Below are 26,248 nucleotides of genomic sequence, written 5' to 3' on the forward strand. Positions count from 1 at the left end.
AGTTAGCCGAGATTGCGCCACTGCACTCCATCCTGGGCGACGGTGTGAGACTCCATCTCAAAAAAAAAAAAAGGAAAGAAATAAAGAACAAAATTGAGAACGCCTAAAACAATCAATAGTCATGAGTTTAGTTTTTTAATTTATTCAAAAAGGTTATTAAAAGTATCTCAATGAACCCATCATGATATAAAGTGTTCAGAGAAATGTGTAATGAGCTCTTACTCCATTTTTTTAAGGGAAAAATGTATGTATGACATACCAAAAGAGCTAGTCAACAGAAACCATGAAAAGAGAGAGACTCAGCCTGTAACAATCACTAAAGACAAACCAGAAGAGGAAACCAAAGCAAGAATGAGATTGAGGTGAGCACAGAGAAGGCAGCTTTCCAGAAGACAAAGAGAATAAACATAATGAAACCAAAACTTCACTGGTACCTTTGGAAAACAATAAACGACCGTTAGGAAGTGAATTCACATGGGGAGTTCTGAAAGGCACCACTGAACTGTTTTTCGAGGGCCCTGAAGGCCAGGTTAAGACATCTCTTCCATGTGCCCCGGGGTGCAGGGGAAGGTTTTTTCAGTAAATTGTTGTTTTTTGTTTTCTGTTGTTGTAGTTTTGTTGTGAAACAGGATCTCACTCTGTCGCCCAGGCCGGAGTGAAGTGCCTCACTATTTTCATGCCTCAGCCTCCCGAGTAGCTGGGATTATAGGCATGCGCCATCACGCCCAGCTAATTTTTGTATTTTTAGTAGAGACGGGGTTTCACCAGTTAGCCAGGCTGGTCTAGAACTCCCGGTCTCAAATGATCCACCCACCTCAGCCTCCCAAAGGGCTGGGATTACAGACATGAGTCACCGTGCATGGCCTTTTTTTCAGGGGAAAGTTTAAATAGGATGGCTGACCACACGGGAACCACACATTATGAAGGGAAGGGAGGGTGACAGATCTAGGGGAAGAACTTGTTCTAGTAATGCAAATAACCATTCCATGTCTGGGTGCTGGTTTTTATTTAAATACTCATCTTAAATTATAAACATCATTTTAAAATACAAGAACTCTAAGAATTTAACTGGCCATTTGCTTTCAGAGTGCCTAAAAAACAGAAACTTTCATATTAAAAGTTAAAAAAGGCACACTGGGTGTGGTAGCAGGTGCCTATAGTCCTAGCTCCTCAGGAAGCCGAGGTGCAAGGATGGCTTGAGTCCAGGAGTAACAGGTTGCAGTGAGCTATGATCGCGCCACTGCATTCCAGCCTGTGTAACAAAGTGAGGCCCTGTCTCAAAACAAGAAAAAGAAAGCAAGCAAGAAAGAAAAAAGGCAAAACAACATTCAGAAGCTTGAACTTTATTTTTTGTTTTAATCTCATGGTACAACACAAAGAAAACAATAAATAGAATATGCCCAATCCATAAAACCTCTAACTACATTATGGCAAATCTTAAGGCAATGAATTAATTCCATTTTACAGAAAAAGAAATTATGGTTTGGGAAAGTCAAGGTCTCACAGCCAGTAAATAGCAGAATGGCTTTGAAGTCAATGCTGATTCTATTAAACTTGACTAACCCCAAAATGCAAAAACCTCGGGGAAAAAAACTGCCTCAACCTTCTGGCTCAAGTGATTCTCCTACCTCAACCTACTGCATAGCTGGTACTACAGGTGTGTGCCACCACACCCAGCTAATACTATTTTTCGTAGAGATAGGGTTTTGCCATGTTGCCTAAGCTGGTCTTGAACTCTTGGGCTCAACTGATCCACTCACCTCGGCCTCCCAAACTGCTGGGATTATGGGCATGAGACACTGTGCTCTGCCAGCTCTTGAAAATTAATGCCTCCTCCCCCACTAAACTGTAAGCCTAAGGCAATGGGTCATACCTATGCACACTTCTACTTTTTTGTAAGTTACTGTTGAGGATTTTTTTTATTGAGTCATTTTACTTACTTCGGAATCACTGAGAAAGGAAAATCATGTAGGATTTAAGCCACAATGAGGAGGAGCCTGGTGGAACTTGGTCTTAATTCCAAGAGCAATGGGAAGGCACTGAAGTAGTTCAAACTCAAGGTTGAGCTGATCAAATCTAAATTTCATAAAGATCTAACAGCTCACAGCTAACAGACTGCATGGGAGTAATAGACCAATGCAATAAATTAGAGAATCTAGAACAACATATATGTAAAAATGTAATACAGAACAAAATAGGTACAAGGGTCTTACAATGAAAGTTCATTATCAGATTCACAGAAGTTGCCAGAGAAGCAAAAGCAGTCTTAACACAAAAATATCCACTAATGAACTAAACATTTATAATATCAGTCCCCCATTAAACATCCCTCCCAAAGCAACATTAGCCTCTATGTCAGGCCATTTCACCTTTGCCCTGTCAGGCTCTCAATGACTGACAGGTTATTTCAATTACAAAGCAACACAATGCATATCATCTACAAAGTGAAACTGCAAACATTCCAAAATATGTAGGCCTTTATGAAGTCACTGAAAATGATGAAAACTCTTTACAAAGCAACTGAAAAAAAATGAGTATTTGGAAAGATACTGACTGGGAAGGGGCATTAGGGAACTTAATGGCCTAAGTGTGTTCTGTATCCAGACCTGGTTGGTGGCTACACAGGTATGTATACATAGTAAAAATGTACCAAGTTATATGTATACATGATTTATGCATTTAGCTGTATATAAATGATACCTTAGAGTTGCTATGGTTTGAATTTTGAAACTCATGTTGAAATTTAACTGTAACAGTACTAAGAAATGATTCAGCCATGGGCATTCCACCCCCATCAATCAATTAATACTGTTATGATGGGAGTGGGTTAGTTACCACAGGAATTCAACCCTTTTTTTCTATTTTGAGCATACACCATCTCACTGTGTGACGCCTTCCACCATGTTATGAGACAGCAAGAAGGCCCTCACCAGATGCAGCCCCTTGATCTTGGACTTCTCAGCCTCCAGAACTGTGAACCACATAAACCTCTTTCCTTTATGAATTACCCAGTCTATGGTATCTCTTATAGAAGCATAAAATGGACTATGGCGGGATTAAAAGACACAAGAAGGATGGTCCTACTTCCTCCAAGAATTACTGGGTCTGAATGTGAATCCTGGAAGCCCTATGGTCTACTTGTTACCAATATAAAGATAAGTGACTACCAAAGATGGCAAAATGTACCTGTGTCCTCAAAGACATCAGTGACCCACTGACTGTAGTATGTGTGGAGCCTACCCTACCTCTGGACCTCCAATTATATGAGATAAATTTTCTCAGTATTTAAGCACTTTAAGTCGTAAACAGTTACTTGCAGCTGAAAGCATTTTAACAGATTGTAGTTAATAAGTGGAGAACTAACAAAGATGAGATTACCAGGAAGTCAAAAGAAAATCTGAAAATCAAAGTAAAGTGAGGAAAACTAATGAAGCCCTTGAATATTTTGGCAAAAAGGACTGTCTTTATGATCATACTGCAAAAGTCCATCATAACATGGATAGTTTCATGTGATCTTGCAATTTTCTCAGAAAAATTTTGTAAAACTTTTTAAGCAACCAACACTTGATCCATTCTTCTTTCATTTTAAGAATTTAACACATAGTTGCAACTGTAACATGAATGTTTTCATAATTTTGTTTCATTTTTCAAGATTAAACCCAAATAAAGGCTTTTCTCCCCACCCCAACTATGTACTATTATCTCTGAAAAGTTCTAGGTCAATTCATCCTACACGATCTTGTTCTTATGCCAATTATTTTCAGAAAATAAAGACCCCCTAAACAATGAAATCACAAGGAGAAATAAATTACCCACTCACACATTAACATTTGGAAAATTCAAATATATGCTTCAGTTCAAAAGTTAACCATTACAAAGAGTTATGTGGTTAAAAAGAGCTTACTGGTTAAAAACCATGGGCTCTGGAACCAGACTGCCTGAGATGGAATCCCAGTTCCACTGTCTACTAACTGGGTGACCCTGGGCAAGTCACTTAACTCTCTGTGGCTCGATTTCCTCATCTATAAAATGGAGATAACAGTTCCATCAGTGTTAAATGAGTTAATACATAAAGATTTCAAACAGTAAGTACTCAGTAACAGTTAGCTATCACATTTTTTTAAACTCTAAGAAAACTGAAGAATATAAATGCCAACAATGAAATTAAGTTAATTAGCAAAGGAAAAACATTTTTAAAAACACAAGCTTTACGGTTTAAATATAAGTACATACTTTTTTTTTTTTTGAGACAGAGTCTCGCTCTGTCGCCCAGGCTGGAGTGCAATGGCACCATCTGGGCTCACTGCAAGCTCCGCCTCCCGGGTTCACGCCATTCTCCTGCCTCAGCCTCCCGAGTAGCTGGGACTACAGGCACCGGCCACCACACCTGACTAATTTTTTGTATTTTTAGTAGAGACGGAGTTTCACCATGTTAGCCAGGATGGTCTCGATCTCCTGACCTCGTGATCTGCCCGCCTGAGCCTCCCAAAGTGCTGGAATTACAGGCATGAGCTACCGCACCTGGCCAAATACAAGTACATACATTTTAGATAAAATTAAGACAAAGAAAAATGAGAACAAATGTACTTATAAAAAAAAAATCTAAAAGTATATCATACATGCTTTTATGTCTATATAGTAAAAAAATTATGCATGTTACTACTAAACATGTTACTACTAAACATTCTTACTAAACATGTAAGAACTGTTTTTAAAGGTACCATGTTAAACCTATTAAACTAGAAACTAAGCCAAGCCCTGTGGTTCAGTAATTCCAGCACTTTCAGAGGTGAAGGCAAGCAGATCACTGGGCCAAGAGTTGAAGACTAACTTGAGCAACACAGCAAGACCCCATCTTTAATTAAAAAAAAGAAACAAATGAGTTGCTGCACACTTAAGACAAAATTTTAAATCTTAATATATAGAGGAAAAAAAGAATGGAAAACTTGGTATTACAGAAGATACAAGGCTGAGTGCGGTGGCTCACATTTGTAATCCCACCACTTCGGGAAGCCGAGGCAGGCAGATCACGTGAGGTCAGGAGTTTGAGACCAACCTGGCCAACGTGAAACCCCATCTGTACTAAAAACACAAAAAAAGCTGGGCGGCGTAGTTCACACCTGTAATCTCAGCACTTTGGGAGACCGAGGCAGGCAGATCACTTAAGGTCAGGAGTTCGAGACCAGCCTGCCCAACATGGTGAAATCCTGTCTCTACTAAAAGTATAAAAATTACCTGAGCGTGGTCTCATCCATCTACTTGGAGGCTGAGGCAGGAGAATCACTTGAACCTGGGAAGCAGGGGTTGCAGTAAGCCAAGACTGCAGCACTGCACTCCGGCCTGGGCGACACAGCGAGACTCCATCTCAAATATAAAAATAAAAATAAATACAAAAAAAATTAGCCAGGCATGGTGATGCATGCCTGTAATCCTACCCAGGAGACTGAGGTGAGAGGACTGTTTGAATCCAGGAGGCAGAGGTTGCAGTGAGCTGTGATTGCACGACTGCACACACTCCAGCCTGGGTGACAGACAGCGAGACTTCATCTCAAAAAAAAAAAAAAAAAAAAAAGAAGATACATTATAGTAAATTTTATATTATGACCACCAATGAATCGCACCTCTTGATCTGTCCTTGTGTAATCGCCTCCCCCACTGACTTTGGGCTTGACCATATGACTTGTTTTGGCCAAAGAAACATAAGCAAACAGGATGCAAGCTGAGGTTTGATAAGAGCTTTCATACTAGGGCATGCTGTCATGAGGAGGCTGCTACTGTTAAGTGAGCGATGAGGCAGAGAGATGGGACACACACACCAGATGAACCTAAGTGAATGAAAACACACGAATGAGTGCAGGTAAGAAGAGCTGCCCAGCCAACCCATATAGCACATCTGTAGTCTCAGCTACTCAAGAGGTTGAGGTGGGAGGATCACTTGTGCCCAGGAGTTCAAGGCTGCAGTAAGCTACGACTGAACCACTGCCATCCAGCCTGGGTGACAGTTTTACTAGGATTTGAGATGCTCTGTTAAACAGCAGTAGATGTCGGATACGATATATGTATATGCACTATGAAGAGTTAATATCCTCATTATTATAAATCATTAGAAGAAAAACTAAACATCTCATTGGGAAAATAGAAAAAGCACATGAACAGACATCCATACAAAAATAAAGATGTCCAATAAACAAGTAAAGAGACCCTACAAGTAATCAAAGAAATAAAAATTAAAACGATAACACCTTTTGCCTATCACATTGGCAAAGATTAAAAGACTGATAATGGCCTGAGCTGGCCAGAATGTGGGATAACCAGAACTCTCATCTACTCTTGCTTATTTGGTAATGTGTATCAAAAACTGATACAATTCCTTTCAGTCATTTTATTATTCACTCAAATACTTACTGCATACTCACACAGGCCTGTACAGGGAACTTGGAATGCGGAGCCAGGTCATGCAAGACCTTAATAATTTTGGTTTTATGACTAATTTGGGTTTTAGTCTAAGATGCCACTGAAGGCTTTAGGTGGGAAATAACAATATCTGATTTCCACTTTAAGAGTATTCTAAGTGATGCATGGAGAATAGGGGACACGAATGGAAATGAGGAAACACTAATAGTTCAGGTAAGAGATAACAGTGGCCTGAACTTGAGGCAGTGAGATGGACAGAAGCAAGTGAAGGTAACCTGGTAGGACAATGATAGACTGGATACAGAAAAGTAGAGAAATAAAAAATAAAAAAAAAAAGCACTACTTCTTGATTTTAATTCTAGGAATGTATCCTAAAACCAAATCAGATATGTACCCAAAGACATATAACCAAAGATATTCATAGCAGTGTTTTTTATAATAACAAAAACAATGGAACAAATCTAAAAGCCCATCTTTAAGATTTAAGTAGACAAAGTCATCCATCCAAAGCAATGGAATATTATGCCATCACTTAAAGTTATGTAGCTATATAGTTAGGAACAAGAATTACTGGCTGGGCACAGCAGCTCATGCCTGTAACCCTAGTGCTTTGGGAGGCTGAAATGGGAGGATGACTTGAGGCCAGGAGTTCAAGACCAGCCTGGGCAACATAGCAAGACCTTGTCTCTACAAAAAAACCTAAAAATTAGAGTGTGTGGTGGCACATATCTGTAGTCTCAGCTACTCAGGAGGCTGAGATGGGAGGATCGCTTGAGCCCAGGAGTTCAAGGCTGCAGTAAGCTATGATTGCACCACTGCACTCCAGCCTGGGTGACAGTTCAAGACCCTATTTAAAAAATAAAAATAAGGCCGGGCGCAGTGGCTCAAGCCTGTAATCCCAGCACTTTGGGAGGCCGAGACGGGTGGATCACGAGGTCAGGAGATCGAGACCATCCTGGCTAACACAGTGAAACCCCGTCTCTACTAAAAAATACAAAAAATTAGCCGGGCGAGATGGCGGGCGCCTGTAGTCCCAGCTACTCGGGAGGCTGAGGCAGGAGAATGGCGTAAACCCGGGAGGTGGAGCTTGCAGTGAGCCGAGATCGCGCCACTGCACTCCAGCCTGGGCGACAGAACCAGACTCCGTCTCAAAAAAAAATAAAAATAAAAATAAAAATAATAAAATGTAAAAAAATATAGATATTCTATATATGGAAAGGGATCAGCTACAGAATACACAATACAAATATAGTATAAGTCCGTTTTCAAATAGTATCTTACTTTTATATCTCATATGCACACACACAATGATGGCTGCAAATGCACTACAAAAAGTTTAGAAATCTACACATTAAAATATTAAAATTCTAGATGGCTTGGATTTAACATTTCATAAATGTTTTATACTTCCCATGCCTTCTAAAATCTGTTCAAAATCTGTACTACTTTATAATGGAAGGGAAAATGTAATTTTAAAAAATACCAGACATACGGACAACAGTCATTGATTTATTTTTCTAAAAATACTGCAAAGACCACAATTAAGTAGACTGTAAGTAAAAGTTTTAAATGAAAACTCAAGATACATAAATCTTAAATTGTTAAAAACTGAACAGTCACAATTTTGCTTTCACTATCAGTCTAACATGAGAATTCGGGGGAGGAGAAGAAAGACTGCAGAACAAAGCAGATATCCAAATAAACAGTATTTAATGATTATTAAACCTGCATAGAAAGATCCCTTCACTGAACTGTAAAGGAACAATTTGGACTCCCTTGAGATCTGACCTAAAGAGCCACTCATTTTATTTTACTTATGTTCCTGGTTCTTTATAAAGTTCCCCTCCTGCCAAATTGCAAATGTAACAGATACCAAAAAGGACAGAAGACTCAGGACCTCTAAAGCACAGTCAAAGGTAGTCATTTGATTTCACATCATCAGATGTATTCTTACCAAGACCAGATGTTCCTTAAGGCCTTTACCACTGGAAAAGTGCTCAGTTTATTTAAAAATATCATGATTACCTCACTCCCCAAAGACAAAACTTTTGGTATTTGATACTACTGTAAACAAACCCCAGAAAATCACCACCCAGATTTAAGTTTGCTGAAGATTCTGATGGCTTTGCTTCATCACATTTTACTGGTGACCTTAGTCATCCTTACTTACAACAGGCATACCAAAGAGATGGCTGTCTACTTAGCACGAATATACAGCTCCAAAATTTGTTCAGGCCTTTCAATGGCGCCACTATCAAGGTTTCCACCTCAGCACTCCCACCTGCTTGTTTCCCTACAGAGAAATGTCCAGTGGTTCTATCTTCAATCTCTCTTCTTCAAAAAGGATGAAGATGACAATTTAAAATATTAATCCAAAGTAATAAATATGTCAGAAACAACTTAATGAGATCTTCTTCTCATGTTATTATATAGATCTGCCTATTCTGGACATTTCATATAAATGGAATCACGGCATATATCACCTTTTGTGTCTGGCTTCTTTCACTTAGCATAATGCTTCCATCTATGCTGTGGCACGTATCAAAACTCCATTCCTTTTGATGGCCAAATAGTATTCCATTGTATGGACATACCACATTTTGATGATCTATTCATGAACTGAGACACATCTGGATTATTTCTGCTTTTTGGCTATAACAAATAATGATACTATAAACATTAGTGTACAAGTTTTCCTGTGGACAAATGTTTTCACTTCTAGGAATGGAATTGCTGGGTCATATGACAACTCTATGTTTAACTTTTTGAGGAACTGCCAAACTGTCTTCTAAAGCAGCTGCACCATTTTACATGGTTTTTCACATTCTTAACATAAACTTAAGAGATGTCAGACTTTCATAGAAATAGGGGACTTACTCTTATCAAGCTCATTTTGTGTGCCAAGTGTTATGCCAGAATTTTATTTAATTTTCCCAACAACTCTATAATTCACAAAGTATCTCTATTTTACATAAGAAATTCGATCCCAAAAAATGTTTATAACCCACTCAAAAATAAATTATTTAGTAAATGTCAAACTAGAGTCAAACCCAGAGTTGACTTCAAAGCCTGTCCGCTTTATTCTACACCATTCAATCTCTACACTTAGATATATGTACAGTGTCTCATACCCAAAGTAGTCTTTAGAAAAGTTGCCTGTTAATAAAACTTACTTAAATAATTGTAAAATAGGTTCCCAATGTAAAGATATTTCTAGAAAATTTAACAGATAACCTTGTATAAATCCATCAACCCCCTCCCCCAATTTATCTTCTTTAGCAAACAATTTCTGGTTACTTAAAACAAAACTTACCTAAAATTCATCTAAACATTAAACAAATTATTTTCTTCCAAAGTTGTATGCGCTGACAAAAAAAAAAAAAAAATGTAGTTATCTTCTGCTATAGAATGAACTGTGTTCCCCTAAAATTTACATGTTAATACCCTAACCCTCAATATTTGGAAAAAGGGCTTTTAGGAGGTAACTAATGTTAAATTAAGTTATAAGGGTAGAGCCCTAATTCAATAGGATTAGTGGCCTTATGAAATGAGAAGAGAGAAATTCCCCCCAGTCTCCCCGACCGCAGGATTCCCATACCCGCCCTACCAAGCGAGGACACAGAGAGGAAGATATCCTCTGCAAGCCAGGAAGAGAACCCTCACCAAAACCCATCCACACTGGCAATCTGTTCTCTGACCTCCAGCCTCCAGAACCATAAAATAAATTTCTAGGCCATGCGCCGTGGCTCCCGCCTCTAATCCCACGAGGTCAGGAAATCAAGACCATCCTGGCTAACACAGTGAAACCCCGTCTCTACTAAAAAGTACAAAAAAATGGCCGGGCGTGGTGGCTCACGCCTGTAATCCCAGCACTTTGGGAGGTCAAGGCGAGTGCATCACGAGGTCAGGAGATCGAGACCATCCTGGCTAACACTGTGAAACCCCGTCTCTACTAAAAAATACAAAAAATTAGCCGGGCATGGCGGTGGGCACCTGTAGTACCAGCTACTAGGGAGGCTGAGGCAGGAGGATGGCGTGAACTCAGGAGGTGGAGCTTGCAGTGAGCCAAGATTGCGCCATTGCACTCCAGCCTGAGAGAGAGAGAGAGAGACTCGTCTCAAAAAAAAAAAAAAAAAAATTAGCCGGGCATGCTGGCAGATGCCTGTGGTCCCAGCTGCTCAGGAGGCTGAGGCAGGAGAATGGCATGAACCCAGGAAGCAGAGCTTATAATGAGCCGAGATCGCCCGGGCAACAGAGAGAGACTCTGTCTCAAAAAATAAATAAAAATAAAAATAAAAAATAAAAAATAAATTTCTGTTGTTTAAGCAACCCAGCCTATGGTATTTTGTTATGGCAGCCCACACTAATACTTCAAGAGTATCATGCACTACCCAATGATTAGTATTTGAAGCACTGATAAGAATCAAAACAAAGCAAGCACTAAATGGGGTAAAAATAAGAGATGCATATGCTTGTTACTCGAAAATACTTACAAGTTCTTTGGTCAATGAGACTTTAAAAACAGATTGACGGCCCTTTTAGTAATTGAGAATTTAATCATAAAGTCAAGGAAACATGGTATCCTCCAAAGGGCTTAGGATTTAGACAATCCTGACACTTGTAGCCACTTCTGAGCTCTATGTTAGAGTAAGAAATAAATTCTGGCCAGGTGAGTTCAAAACCTGCCTGGTCAACACGGCAAGACCTCGTCTCTACAAAATAAAAATTAAATTAAAATTTAAAAAAGAAAGAAAGAAAACCAAATTCTACACCTATTCCTGTAGTCAGGATGTGAGTTTTTGCTTGCTTAATTAAATGTTATTAACATTTAGTATCCACCAAATACTACACTACACCTTACAATATCCAGTATAGCTTCTAGAACACTACAGGCATTCCAAAAACGGGATTGTTAGTGAATAGATTCTATAAAAGAACAACGAAGTCAAAGTCAAACACTTACACAGGCCACCCACTATTTGCCAAGTATTTTGCTAGCACCATAAATATAAAAAGGCAGTCCCTGTCTTCAAGGAACTTAAAAGGAAGAGGGACAAAACGAACCACATAATTATAAAACAACAGAATAAATGCAATAGGAAAAAACATGTAAAGTGCACTAGAACACACAGGAATAGTGGGGGACAAGGGGGTTGGGGGAGCATGTTAGGAGCAAGTCAAGGACTATACTCCAAGTCTGACAAGGAATCCCCTTCTTGTTTCTAGTCGGGATAATTTCATAAACCCTCATCTGAAGAAGCATCCACTGAAGTACAGCCTCAGCTCATACTCTCTAACTTTTACTTCCACTCAATTCCATTCATCAATTTCAAACAAGGGGGAGAAAAGAGAGGAAAAGACAACTTTAAGTTGGCACAAGTAGGGTTTAAGTACCCTTTTACTCCCCAACAACCAGGTAAAAATTGAAATCACATTTTTTCAAATCTTTCTTACACTCATGATAAAGACTAGATGTTTTACAAGTTATACAATCACCCCTGTTTTAAGCCTTCTGTAAGATAAATCACCAAAACCTATTCAGTATGTAAGTTCTTCTATACCAGCCAAATGGTGCCTCCATAGTTATTTTGCTTAATACAACTGGGCTAACAAGGTATCCAACACCTTGAATACTGGATAAACTTTAGTAAATTTTCTCCATTAATCCACACTCTTATTCAAGATTTCTTCAATTAGTAAATTCCTACAATACAATACTGACATTCAAAAAATGAAGATTTGGCTCTTGCTCCTAAAATAAACCTCTGTGGGAAAGTCACATATCCAACAGCTACGAGTATAAATGAAGACCCATGGGAACAAAGAGACTACTATTTGTATCCTTTCATGGATATCTCAATTGACACTTCACAAAACAATCCTGTGAAATATAAGATTATCTTCTTTTTTTTTTTTTTTTAACCAGTTTGCTCAATTAACAGGTCAGCATATAAAACCTGGATCTTCTGACCCTTGACTGTACCACATTCTAAAATGTATATAAAATTTATCGTTACCACAAATGAAGATACTTCAAAAACCCTAAGGAAGGAAACACACAAGAAGGAAACAGATTCCTCACCTATAAAATAAGCAAAATGTGGCCTTTTTGACATCTTTGAGCTAAATAAGGTCGCAAGGTGGAGCCCACTGCCCAGAAGTTTTACCCAACTAGTCTAACATAGAAATAGGCCTGGAAACTGGAGGAGTAACATAAATTTAACGTTTACCAGTATATAAAGCATCTTCTATTATCATTTGATCCTCACTACTCAGTTAAGAATTATCTCTATTTTTACATATTTTTAAAAAATGCATCAGTGGAATAATGTAATTAGTTCAAGGTCACCCAGTTAGTAAATGGCTGGGACAAATCCTCATAACCCTATTACACCTTTTTATATGAGAAAGTCAGAGTAGCTAGTGGAAGCCTGGACTATTTAATACGGATCCAAGAATGTAAATACAAAATCTTCTGAGCTCTCCTTAGCCACTAGGCTACATGCAACTATTTTAGATCAGACAAGCTCCTCTTTCAGTAAAAAAAAATATATATATCTTAAGTAACCAACCAACTAATTTTAAAAATGCACTTAAAAGGCACACAATGTACATGCATACACACGCATTCACATACATACACACACACTTCAATCACAAAGCATCTTACACTTTTGAAACATTGCATAAATGAAAAATAAGAATAGAACTAAACAGTCAGATAGGACACTAAAAGTACCAGCTTTTTGGTGTCAACTTTTCCACTGTCCTGTATAAGTAATATGCTTTTTCATTTCTTAAATATTCATCTTTAAACAAATTATTAACAAGTAAATCTACATACTGCATTTTACTAATGTAAAATGCCTATGACTGTTTCAGGAGCATAAACTATTATTCAGTTCTCTTCTGTGTAAGATTACATTATACACAGTGAGCATGCTATTCCTAAAATTAAAGTCATCTGAGAGCTATCACTAATATTTATACCATAATGTATTTATCATATCCTCTGTTCAAGATTCTGACCGACTTCACTGGAAATTCCTGTTCACGCATTCCTATTTCTAGGTGGCCTTTGAAACATCAGAAATACCTCTTAATATAACCAAAAAGGACTCAACTTAAAAGACTAACATTTACGTCCCACAGGCCTTGAAAACACGAAGACTAAGCATATATTAATACAACCTGAAAAGCACTTTCTTAAGCACCAAAATATTCCAAAGAATATCCCAAAGACTTTTTTGCAAGCAGCACAAGAACGTTCTACCTCGTACCAATCTCACTTTTACAAGTATCTAAGCATCCTAAGCACTACCTAACCACCTACCAAATAATCCAGTTCCTTCCAAAGTGAAAAGCTGACCCTCTTTCCTGCTCTTATTCAAAATTATTGTATAATGAATTACTGTAGACTGCTTAAATAAACTTTTCAGACCCGTGTACCAAGTTCTATATTTACGTTACTGGAAAACATCAGTGTGGTTCCTCTCTCTCTACACTTCACAAGGAACAGAGCAAGAAAAGAGCTTAAAAACAGAAGTTACTTTTTATTAGAAAAGGAACTTTCAAGTGAAGACATAATTTACCTGTGACAGACTGACATCTATACATGACAGTGATTAAACTTCACTGAATACCCAAAACGGCAACTTTTTTTTAGTTCACAATCTTTGAATTACACAACTATGCCTGTTTTTATTTAAAAATAACCCACTTTTGGCCAGGCACGGTGGCTCACGCCTGTAATCCCAGCACTTTGGGAGGCCGAAGCGGGTGGATCACGAGGTCCCGAGATGGAGACCATCCTGGCTAACAAGGTAAAACCCCGTCTCTACTAAAAATACAAAAAATCAGCCGGGCGTGGTGACACGCACCTGTAATCCCAGCTACTCGGGAGGCTGAGGCAGAAGAATCGCTTGAACCCGGGAGGCGGAGGCTGCAGTGAGCCAAGATCGCACCACTGCACTCCACGGGCGACAGAGCAAGACTGCATCTTTAAAAAAAAAAAAAAAAAAAAACTTTCACTGTTTTATATTTCTCAATGTTAAGATAAGTTTACCCAAAGTTTGAAACAACTGATAACTTCTAGTCTGTAAGATCCCTACGGCATTAGATCTCTAAAACAGAAACCAACAACATATAATATTACGAGATATAACAGTACGTATATTATAGTTCCTGAGTTTTCAATGACATCAGTAAAAAAAGTCATGCTCAAACATATGACTGAAAGTTTTCAAGCCATATTTTACAAAGACTGTGTTTTCTGGTTTGTATGCTATAATTACTATTTAAACTGATCGCTTATATTTGAAAATAACTTGTGCGAAATCATCAAGGGAAAAGGGGTCAGTCACCTAGAGACACAACATTAAACTCACTCTTTAAGGCCATCATAAATACAGGTAACTTGGAATCAGAGAAAAAAATTCAAATTCACAGTAAGCGAAAGTGAAAATTCAACACAGATATATCACAAAATATATACATACAAAAGCCAAATGGAAACACGCTCAACCTTGATAGAAAAAAATGAAAAGTAAAGTTTAAAATGGAAACCACCGAAATTGAGAAAGAATTCCAATGAGATGACATTTTCTTGCCAAAGCGAAGGAATTTGTAGATTATATCATTCAAATCTCATTGTATTACATTATAAAGGTCTTGGCAACGGTTGACCGTTAATCTTTAACACAAAGGAGAATCAAATCCAAATGAACTGTAAGACTATCTCTTCCAGGAGAGAGAAATGGAGTAATTTACTTTATCCACAATTGTTTAACCCAAAAGGAAGGCCTTTAAGGATGATAACGCAGAATGGATCAGCCTTCAGTCTACCAAGTCCCATTTCTCACGAAGTCTTGCACCAATCCGAAAAGAGAAGGTTATGGACACAAAACAGGCTTAGGAAAGGCTGGAAGAAAAAAATCTCCAATGAATGACACACCACATCACGGTTTATTCTCCTACACAATTTGAGAAACAATAAAGAAAAATATCACACCATATGTTTCAACGTATCAATTAAAAAACTATTTTACGACAGTACATTCAATTCTCTTCTTCAGGGCCGCAAAAATAATTTAGCTCCTGTTTTACTGATTACAGAGCAAAGGGCAAAAGCAGCTGCTGCAATGCAACACAGGCTGCTACAGAGGAAGGGGAGAAAAAGCTTCTCCAAACAGATCCGTTCCTCGCCCCCGCTTACACATCCCTACCAACTTATCCCAGTCTTTTACTGCCCCCACCACGTGAAGCTAATCAATTCTTTCCCTTCCCCCACCATCCGTGAAATTTCACCTTTTACAGCTCCTTTACCTACCCCTACTAGAGGCACTTTATTACCCGCAAAAATCAGATCTTTCAAACTTTTCCTCCTTTTTTAATTAAACACGAGAGTTCGGAGGCAAAAGTGCATGAAATTTTTACATACATACGAAAAAATACCTGTTTCCCAGCAACATGCACGCTTCGATTCTCGAACCCCTCCCCATCTCCCGGGTTTCGCTTGCAAAGGTTGGGGGGAGGGAGCCAGGCGCAAATTAAATTTAGGAAGGGAAATCCTGGGTGAAAGAAGAGCATTTGAGGAAAAATGAGAGAACGATGAAGGGAGACCCCCAAACCACAGGGGTTGGGGAGGTTTCCAAGAAAGAAAGAGAAATTGGAAGGGACAAAAGGGGGAGGGGGGAGGAACAGACCGGAGACCAGGGGAGAGGCGCCGGGCCGGGAGAGAGAAGGCGGGGTCCAAGGAGAACTAGGGTCGCGGCTCCCGCGGCACAATGGCCCGCCCGGCCCCCGCCCCGCGCGCCCCTCACCTCATGGTGCCGGCGGCGTAGAGGCTTCCCCACCAGCTGGGAGACGCGGAAGGCGCCGAGCAGAGGGGGTCTCTCCTCCAGGGGTGGGGAGCAGCTCGGAGACGGGAGACAAGTGTTCGGCTCCTCCTTCGGCGGCCAGGGGGCTACACCATCTCCTCGCACAAAGCCGAGGCGCCGGCCCGGAGTGTGGGAGAAGAGGGTGAGAGAAAGGCTGGGGAGGGGGCGGAGAGGACGAGGCGCGGAGCGGGTCCCTAGGCGGCCGCCGCCTCCCACCTCCTCGTGGTCCTGCACCTCCTCCCGGAGCTTCCTCGGCCGCCCTCGGAGGGGTGCCCGCCGGGGCCGCGCGCCCGGCCGCCGCTCCACAGGCCCGCGCCCGCCGCGCCGCCGCCGAGGCCGTGTGCAACCGGCAGCTGCTGCAGCCGCGGGAGGAGAGTCGGGATCGCCGCGAGGAGCCCGGGAGGAGGCGGGGCGCGCGGCGGAGGAACACGCAGGCGCCGCCCTCCTCGCCTCCTTCCCCCGGGGGCGAGGGGGCGGTGCGGGGGGGAGGGGAGAAAAGGGGAGGCGGGGGGCCGGGTGAGCTCCCCCGCGCGGGCGGGTGGGCCCCCGCCGGACTGCTGAGAGCTGACTGGGCGGGAGCGAGCGCGACGGCGGCGGCGGAGTAGAGAGGCTCTTTGTTGCCTCCCCACCCAGCCCCCTGCAACCCCCTGGGATTCGGGCCGGCCACCGCCCCCCTACCCAAAACGTCCGGTCCGCTGTCGGCCGGCGTTCCTCGCCCGGGGTTGTCCTTGACTGTCGGCCCCCTCCCAGTCGCCTCCCGCTCCCCAGAGGCTTGGGGAGTTCCGGGGCCTCCCCCACGGCCGCGGTGCGGAGACCGAGGCGCCGAGACCTCCTAGGCGCCGGACCCGCAGGCACCGGCGTGGGGAGCTGGGACGCGTGACTGACTGGGCACAGGGCCGGGCCAGGAGACTCCGGGTCGGCTCGCGGCCGAGTGCCTCGCGCGGGGCGAGTGCTCAGCCCGCCCTGTTGCGGTCTCAGGACTGGGACGAGGGAATGAGGGGGCATCCCGGTCAGCCCAACCGCCCGACCCCGCCGCGGCTGCGCCCAGCGATTCCTGCGGAGTTGAGGAGGGGCATATAAATGGAAAATATGGTCATCATTGTTCCCTTTGCTCCTTTTCTTCCCGAGGAAACCCAGCGTGCTGCGCCGATGGAACAAGCTGATATGCACACTAGTATAGGGATGACTTCATCCCCAAACGAACGCAGCCGACTCTGGGGGAAACGCAGTCGCCGGGAGACGCGCGCAGAACCGTGTGTTGCCGTAAGAGTGGAAGAAGAGAAACGCAGCCAGTGGAACCGCTTTCCAGCGTCATTAGCAGAGGGAATCCCGGACAGGGGGCGGGGAGAGAGAGGAACTAATGATAATTTTAAATCTTCCGTCATTCCCAATGGTCTTGAAGTCATCTCCCTTAAAAAGTAGATATAAAATACTGGCGAGACAATTTCAAGTCAAGTCGGGGAGGAGGGCATCCAGGAAGCCAGAATTGATAGTTGTTGTTGAGGTTTTTTTGGTTTGTTTTTTTTTAATCTAAAAACAAATCCAATAATAAAAATTTTAACTGTACGAACTACAGCCCCCTTTTAGTCCCGAAGACAGGGATGTACTTTCTGTATAAAAGATGAGGATGAGAAAGGGTTGTTGCTACAGGGATCCTATTGCTGAAGGATCTCATCCAAAATGGAGGACCTGCCATGACTCCAGGCATCCATTCAAAAGTTTTGGTGTTTTAAGATGCAGGTACCATTCAAAAGATAGTTATAAAGGTTGGGATAATGTACACTTCCAAATGAAAAGACAAGTTATAGTGATCCGCGGTCAATGCCTAACTTGTCTGTAATAGAACTGTGTAGCCCATTTTTAACCATAAAAAAGCTTCCTGGTTTCAGTCGGGTGAGGTGGCTCACACCTGTAATCCCAGCACTTCGGGAGGCTGAGGCGGATGAATCATCTGAGGTCAGGAGTTCCAGACCACCCTGGCCGACATGGCAAAACCCTGTCTCTACTAAAAATACAAAAAAAAAAAAGAAATAGCCGAGTGTGGTGGTGCACGCCTGTAGTCCCAGCTACTGGGGAGGCTGAGTCAAGAGAATCACTTGAACCCGGGAATAGGAGGTTGTAGTGAGCTCAGATCACACCGCTGCACTGCTGCCTAGGTGACAGAGCAAGACTCCATCTCAAAAAATAAAAAAAGCTTCCTGGTTTCAGAGCTCAATACCGAGTTATTTTCTTTTTGGAACTGGCAGCCTTAGACCAATAGCCCTATAGAAGCAGTGACCTAGGGCTATGGCACAGGATCAAGGTGGCCTCAGGTAGTAAAAAGCATGATGCCTCTGCCTTAAACATGGTGTACTTGAAGAACGCTAATTTCCACCCACATATCTAATTACAGCTTACCATTACAGAGGACATTTTATTCAAGGATCTCCAAGCACTGGAGAGAAAACAAACTTGCCAGTCAAATGTCCTAGTTGCCATATTGCAAGTAGAGACAGGGAAACACAGAGCTCAAGTAACTGAATCAGTGCAGCAGGCATGATTAAAAATCATAGCTACCAACTATGAGGGTCATTGTCTTACAAAAGTTTCTCCCTGTAGTTTGAAACACATACCTCAAGTATTTGAACATGTGCTGTAGAGACTTTTTTCTTGGAAAAATTAAGACATATTGAACCATCCTGGAAAAGTATTAATAAAACATATTTGACCACAAAGAAGTCACACCAATTTGCCTTAGTCCATTCATAGCCATACAGTAAATCCGACAGAGCTTATGTTTCAGGGAAAACTTACAAAGGGCCAAAAGGGGTGGAGAGAGTGCTGTAATGACTCAAGCTATCTCCTGCCAGACACAAGAAACAAGGATAAAAATTCCTTACAGATGACTCCATAACCTACTTCTCATTTGTGAAAGTTAATCCATCCTGCGCTAAATAAGTGATATATCACATCATCTTTATTCTAACAGCAAATGTTCCAATGGTATGGGCACCAAATTAAGCAATCCAAGTGGAAAACGCTGTTCTTATTTTCTATGTTTATTAAAAATGTACCAGCCAAGAATTTTGGCTGCCTACAACCATTTCCATCCTTTTGGATGGCAGCCTGCCAGTTCACAAATTGGTCATAGCATTGCCTTTTGGATTTAGATATTGCAATGAGTGGCCTGACCTCCAAAGGTCATTCTGTGGAAGGGCAATTTGTTGGCTGTGACAAAATGTTATTGCTTCTTGTTCATATTTGGTTTAACATTCAAAGAGGGCAAAAGGGATACTTGAGGTAGGAAGTCACAGACTAATTCTGGTCACAAAGGAAATGCTGTGGAATGTGTTACCATATAGAATAAAAGAATTTTAGAGATGGAAGGAATCTTCAGTCCAGCCCACTCATTTTTCAGAAAAGAAATGTGAGACCCAGAGAGGTTAAGTAACTTGCCCACAACTTAAATTCAGGATTTCCAATTCTTGGTCCATTGTTCCTTCTACTGTATCAAACTACCTTCCTATGGGATGAGAGTGCATTAAGGCAATAAAAATTAAAGCTAATTCTCTTCTCATAAACTCTGCTTAAAAATTAGGTCTGGGCCTGGCATGATGGCTCATGCTTGTAAACCCAGAACTTTGGGAGGCTGAGGCAGGCAGATCACAGGAGTTCAACACCAACCTGGTCAACATGGCAAGACACTGTTTCTACAAAATTTTTTAAAGATAAGCCAGGTAACTGGGCACGGTGGCTCATACCTGTAATCCGAGCACTTTGGGAGGCCGAGGCGGGTGGATCACTAGGTCAGGAGTTCGAGACCAGCCTAGCCAACATGGTGAAACCCAGTCTCTATTTAAAATACAAAAAATTAGCCAGGTACGGTGGTGGAAGCCTGTAATCCCAGCTACTCGGGAGGCTGAGGCAGTAGAATCACTTGAACCCGGGAGGCAGAGGTTGCAGTGAGCCAAGATTGTGCCACTGTACTCCAGCCCGGGCGACAGAGCGAGACTCCATCTCAGAAAAAATAAAGCCGAAGAGCCAGGTATTGTAGCACACTCCTGTGGTCCCAGCTACTCAGGAGGCTGAGGCAAGAAGATTGTTTGAGCCCAGGGATTCGAGGCTTCGAGGCTGCAGTGAGCTATGATCTGGCCACTGCACTCCAGCCTGAGAGACAGACTCTGTCTCTAAACAATTAAAATCAAAAACCAAAAATTAGCTGAGGTTGTATTGGCTTGGCTGAATAGTGGAAATCATTTGAACTCTTCTCTCATAAGGGTTGCCGGCCCAAGGCCCGGTGGCTGGCCCATCATGTAGGCACCTAGGTATTTAAAAGGTGAATGAATAAAATGAGTGAATGACTTCTCTAATTAAAGAGAAAACTATTCATCAAAAGAAATATACTCTGTTCTTAACATCAAGTGTATAGACCTCAACTTTCCCTCAGATAAACTTTCACCCATGCTTCTTTTTTTTTATAGACAGACTCTTGCGCTGTTGCCCAGGCTGGAGGGCAGTAGTGAGAGCTCTGCTCACTGTAGCCTCTGCCTCCCAGGTTTGAGCAATTCTCCTGCCTCAGCCTCCCCAGTAGCTGGGATTACAGGCGCCTGCCACCACACCCAGCTAATTTTCATATTTTTAGTAGAGACAGGTTTTACCATGTTGGCCGGGCAGGTCTCTTAACTCCTCACCTCAGGTGATCTACCCACTACGGCCTCCCAAAGTGCTGGAATTACAGGCATGAGCCACTGCGCCCAGCCACCCCTGCCTAATGTCACAGTAGGAGGCCTGCTTCAAGCCCTAGGTGTACAGTACAGAGCCATCACATTGGCCTATATATTTGTTAGCAGTGTGTACTCAGAAAAGGAAATAAAACTTGCTTCTGTTGAAGATGAGTTTGCTGCAGGAGTGTTGTCAGTCTGGCTCTGAGGGTTCACTTGGAACATGCCTTGTTTAAATTCATCTGATAGCATCAGTGTAGGCTTGTCCTCCATTTATGGGCATGAGGAGGATGCATGACTAATGCTACTCAGCAGTCAGGAAATCAATGCTAAGGATTGTAGGCACAGTCTCCCCCATCACCCAAAAAAAAAGGCTCTCCCTCAAAAAATTAAGAGTTACTTTACGGATGGGTGAGGAAGAGAAGGTAGTTTGGAGTGAATTTGATTGTATATTTCTGCTTACACCTAACAGTATTGTGTTTTCTTTTGTGGCAGTTAGTTCACAGTGTAATTTTTGTGTCCCCAAGAATGGAAAAAAAATAAGGTAGAACATGATATTCTGGTAGGATTCAAGATATTTTTATTTCTCATCTTTCAGCTTTAGCTGCCCATATATAATCTTGGCTCTAAAATATTATCAGGAGACACAGACATTAGAGGAAACTATTTGCCTCTCTGCCTTTTGCATTTTTCTTCCATTTGTCATTTTTCTCCCTTCCAAATTAGGATTTATTGAGTTACTTTCATTTCATCTTCCCCAGAGTCTCTTTCTTTTCTTAGCTCTACAATGTTTACATTTGGCAGAAGATTCCCATAGCCTGAATGGTTTTGAAGTAACATTAGTCTATAGAGGCCATATTCTATAAAATGCAATACGTTTTTTCCCACAAAATTCAGCTATGGCTGCGATTTAAAGAATATGGCAAGTGGGCCCCATATCTAGATAACAGTCAAATCATAGTGCGTTAGAAATTGGACTGATGGCCGGGCACGGTGGCTCAAGCCTGTAATCCCAGCAGTTTGGGAGGCCGAGACGGGTGGATCACAAGGTCAGGAGATCAAGACCATCCTGGCGAACACGGTGAAACCCCGTCTCTACTAAAAAATACAAAAAACTAGCCGGGTGAGGTGGCGGGCGCCTGTAGTCCCAGCTACTCGGGAGGCTGAGGCAGGAGAATGGCGTAAACCCGGGAGGCGGAGCTTGCAGTGAGCTGAGATCTGGCCACTGCACTCCAGCCTGGGTGACAGAGCGAGACTCTGTCTCAAAAAAAAAAAAAAAAAGAAAGAAATTGGATTGAAAATAAGTATGGAGCCTGGTGCAGTGCCTCATGCTTGTAATCTTGACCCTTTGGAAGGGTGAGGCAGGAGAATCACTTGAGTCCAGGAGTTCGAGACTAGGCTGGGTAATATAGTGAGACTCCATCTCTATAAAAAATAAAATTCTAGTTAGGCATGGTGACATGCACCTGTAGACCCAACTACATAGGAGGCTGAGGGTAGAGGATGGCTCAAGCCAGGAGGTTAAGGCTGCAGTGAACCATAATCACACCACTGCACTCCAGCCTGGGTGACAGAGCAAGACTCTGTCCTAAAAAAGAAAATAGGGGCCGGGCGCGGTGGCTCAAGCCTGTAATCCCAGCACTTTGGGAGGCCGAGACGGGCAGATCACGAACGAGGTCAGGAGATGGAGACCATCCTGGCTAACATGGTGAAACCCCGTCTCTACTAAAAATACAAAAAACTAGCCGGCGACGTGGCGGGCGCCTGTAGTCCCAGCTACTCCGGAGGCTGAGGCGGGAGAATGGCGTAAACCCGGGAGGCGGAGCTTGCAGTGAGCTGAGATCCGGCCACTGCACTCCAGTCTGGGCGGCAGAGCGAGACTCGGTCTCAAAAAAAAAAAAAAAGAAAGAAAGAAAATAGAAAAGAACTATCATCGGCCGGACGTGGTGGCTCACACCTATAATCCCAGCACTTTAGGGGGCCAAGGCAGTCGGACCACCTGACGTCGGGAGTTCGAGACCAGCCTGACCAACATGGAGAAACCCCGTATCTACTAAAAATACAAAAATATTAGCTGGGAGTGGTGGCACATGCCTGTAATCCCAGCTATTCGGGAGGCTGAGGCAGGAGAATCTCTTTAACCCAGGAGGTGGAGGTTGCGGTGAGCCAAGATTGCGCCATTGCAATCCAGCCTGGGCAACAAGAGCAAAAGTCCGTCAAGAAAGAAAGAGAGAAAGAGAGGGAGAAATGAACTATCATCATAATATAATTCTGAACTCTTAGCTCCTATGTTATAAAATCTAGCTGGTAGCTAGGAAAAAAAAAAAAAGATTGGTACCCTCTTTCTTGCATTGAAGTGATTTATTGTAACAAAGCTAGAGAATACCACTTAATTTTCACAAACAATATGATCAGGTGACGACTGACCTTAGAGTATTTCCTCAAAGGAGATCAGAAAAAAAGTTATTAAAGATTATTTTCTGACTAATCACAGTACAGAAGAAAGATATTACCACTAGGATGTGTCCTAAGCAAGCTGTCTAAAATTAATTCACAGGCCGGGTGCTGTGGCTCACACTTGTAATCCCAGGACTTTGGGAGGCTGAGGTGGGCAGATAACGAGGTCAGGAGATCGAGACCATCCTGGCCAACGTGGTGAAACTCCATCTCTACTAAAAATACAAAAATTAGCTGAGCATAGTGGTGTACGCCTATAGTCCCAGCTACTCAGGAGGCTGAGGCAGGAAAATCACTTAAACGTGGGTGGCAGAGGTTGCAGTGAGCCGAGATTGTGCCATTGCACTCCAGCCTGGGCAACAGAGTGAGACCCTGCCTCAAAAAAAAAAAAAAATTAATTCATACTGCTTAACACCACACTTTTATCCCACCTTTCAGGTAAGTTTCAAAGCTTATTAAAAATCTCAATTCTCTTTCTCTTTGAAACTGTTGCTAAGATGGTGACCTAGCCAAATTCTACTTTGAGAAATTATCTTCAAATGTTCATTTTCTTGGGTTTAATGTCCAAATTCAGCCTTTAGTCAAGTCTTTCTAAAATTGAAAGGAAGGAAATATTCAAAAAAAAAAATGTCATTATGTGTCATTAGTTATAATACTTTCATTTGGCCTCCAAACATTCTAATACCCTTAACTCATTTATCATGAGTACCAACTTTTAATGAAGTAAAGTGTTGATATTGTACTTATTTTGTATATGAAGCTGTTGGATTCTTTGATCAAAGTAGGCAGTGATTGAATACTCTATTTGGTAGTAAATGAATTGAACTGCAAATCAAAAATTAAAGCCATTGAGGGAAGAATTTAAATTTAACCTCTTATTTCAGGCCCCTCTCTGTACCTCTCTGTGGGAATACCTACCTTAGATGGAATCTGACATGAACAAGCTTTCTATTTGAGAAAAATAATGTTATTTGAGTGACAGGAATGTAAGAGATGAATGTAGCTAAGTGATTGGTTGACCAATAGTGATATTTACTCACCTGCTAGGCACTTAAACGTATGTTAACTCCATTAATCATCACGATATTCCTGTGATATGGATATCATTATAGTCATGCCTGCTATACAACTCATGAAAGTGAGGCACAGAAAGGTTAAGAGACTTGCCCAAAGTCACACAGCTAGTAAATGAGAAAGTCAGAAAGGCCAGTTTCATAGCCCACACTCCTAACCTCTGCACCACAGGATCTCTTCTATTTCACTTTACTTACTCTGATTAAAAAAGAGAAAAAAAAAACAAAAGAAAAGAAAAAAAAAAAAAAAAGCCTCAAGTCCCACTTAGGAAATGGAAGGTAAAAATAAAACAAACAAAATACTCTCAATTCCTTAACTTCCTCATTCTGCTGCTAGAAACTACAGAGATATCCTATCTGGTAAATCATGACACTTCTATCTCCCAAGCAATAAATAAGGTCTTCCCTTAAGCACAGATTTGATTCCTAGTGCCTAGGCTTGTGGCTTTGTGCACTTTAGGGGCTCAATAAATGAGTTAAATGAGCCTCCAAATTAACATTAGGACTTCATTTCCAAAACAGTAATACTACTGAGAAGTAGCCAATAGCCATTCATTCATTCAACACTCCTTCAACTTGGATACTTCAGGCATACAACTAGTGGAGGTTTTATAAAGCTTATAGGGGTAGAGTTACTTAAACCAACTCAGTAAACAAAAAACTCATAGAAATGCTAACATTTTTTGTTGAACACAGAGTGATAAACAAAATAAAGCCAAGCCAGTGAGTGCGTGTATGTGTTGTCTCTTGTGTTTTTGTAGTTTTTTTAGAAAAATAACTGCCTATATTTAATGTATACAATTTGCTGAGTTTGGATATATGCATATACCTGTAAGCCAGTGTGTTTTTAAAGGTGTTCTGAGAATGTCTAACATTCTCTTTATTAACGTTCTGATTAGAATCAGAGAGTAACTAAGGGATACTGTACCCCAAGAGTAACCTCACGCTATATTTAGCTTTGGTTGTCTGCAAAGCAATTGGCATAAAAGTCTTACTCTAGGATGAGATGTACCAAAATCTTTCACAATAACTCATCTATTTCTTCATTTATATTCTTGTGAAAAACTTTTTTTTAGGACTTGCTCATTTAAAATTTATCAGCAGTGAGGGTGCTTATATTTCAGGGAAAGGTCCCGAATAGAAAACTGTTATCCTAGCTTCCCATTGAGGGTTTCTTGTCTAACTCAGGTGGCATTTTATATCTGTCAACATCTCACAATTAGTCTTTGAATAGCTCCTGTTTTGTGCGGTTTTTTGTAATGTTCACTGAGCATCTCATTGTACTTTTTTTCAGTGTCTCTCACTTGCAAATAATATTTCCCTTCAAAAGTTCACAGTCTGGTCTTTTCCTTCTAATTGTTCACTTTATTTTCTCTCCTCCTACTAGTGAGATGGTGATTCTTGATTTGCCTTATTTGAGTTATTTGTATCTTCCGGCCTCTGTTTAATATCAAGTCTGGCTTGGCATTCTTTTCCTACTGAATGATGCCCAAATTAAGTTAAGAAGCAATTCCTAAGAAAGCTGGCCTGTAATTCTTCATGGTCTTCTGGTATCCCAAGCACTGGACAGTCTGTTTAATTTTGAAAATTGATGTAACTAGCTAATAGTTTATGTCAGGTTTGATTCAAGAGTTGCTTTCCAGAGTAACTCTGTTCCAAAACTAGATGAGGACGTAGAGTAAGGAAGAAAGAATTAAAGCAGTCTAGGTAGAGGTGGCTCACACCT

The 26,248-nt window shown here is 41.5% G+C and overlaps 1 protein-coding gene across 1 annotated transcript in view; it reads right to left on the reverse strand.

The window, feature by feature from the left end:
- The window catches only part of ENAH (ENAH actin regulator), a 157,057-nt gene extending 140,752 nt beyond the window's left edge, over positions 1–16,305 (reverse strand). Inside the window, exon 1 of the mRNA XM_023203648.1 lies at positions 16,236–16,305. Within this exon, the coding sequence (XP_023059416.1) occupies positions 16,236–16,240 (5 nt within the window). The 5' untranslated portion in view covers positions 16,241–16,305. The remainder of the gene's footprint in view (positions 1–16,235) is intronic.
- Positions 16,306–26,248: the final 9,943 nt, after the last annotated feature.

Source organism: Piliocolobus tephrosceles, chromosome 1, assembly GCF_002776525.5.
Source record: "Piliocolobus tephrosceles isolate RC106 chromosome 1, ASM277652v3, whole genome shotgun sequence".
Taxonomy (NCBI): domain Eukaryota; kingdom Metazoa; phylum Chordata; class Mammalia; order Primates; family Cercopithecidae; genus Piliocolobus; species Piliocolobus tephrosceles.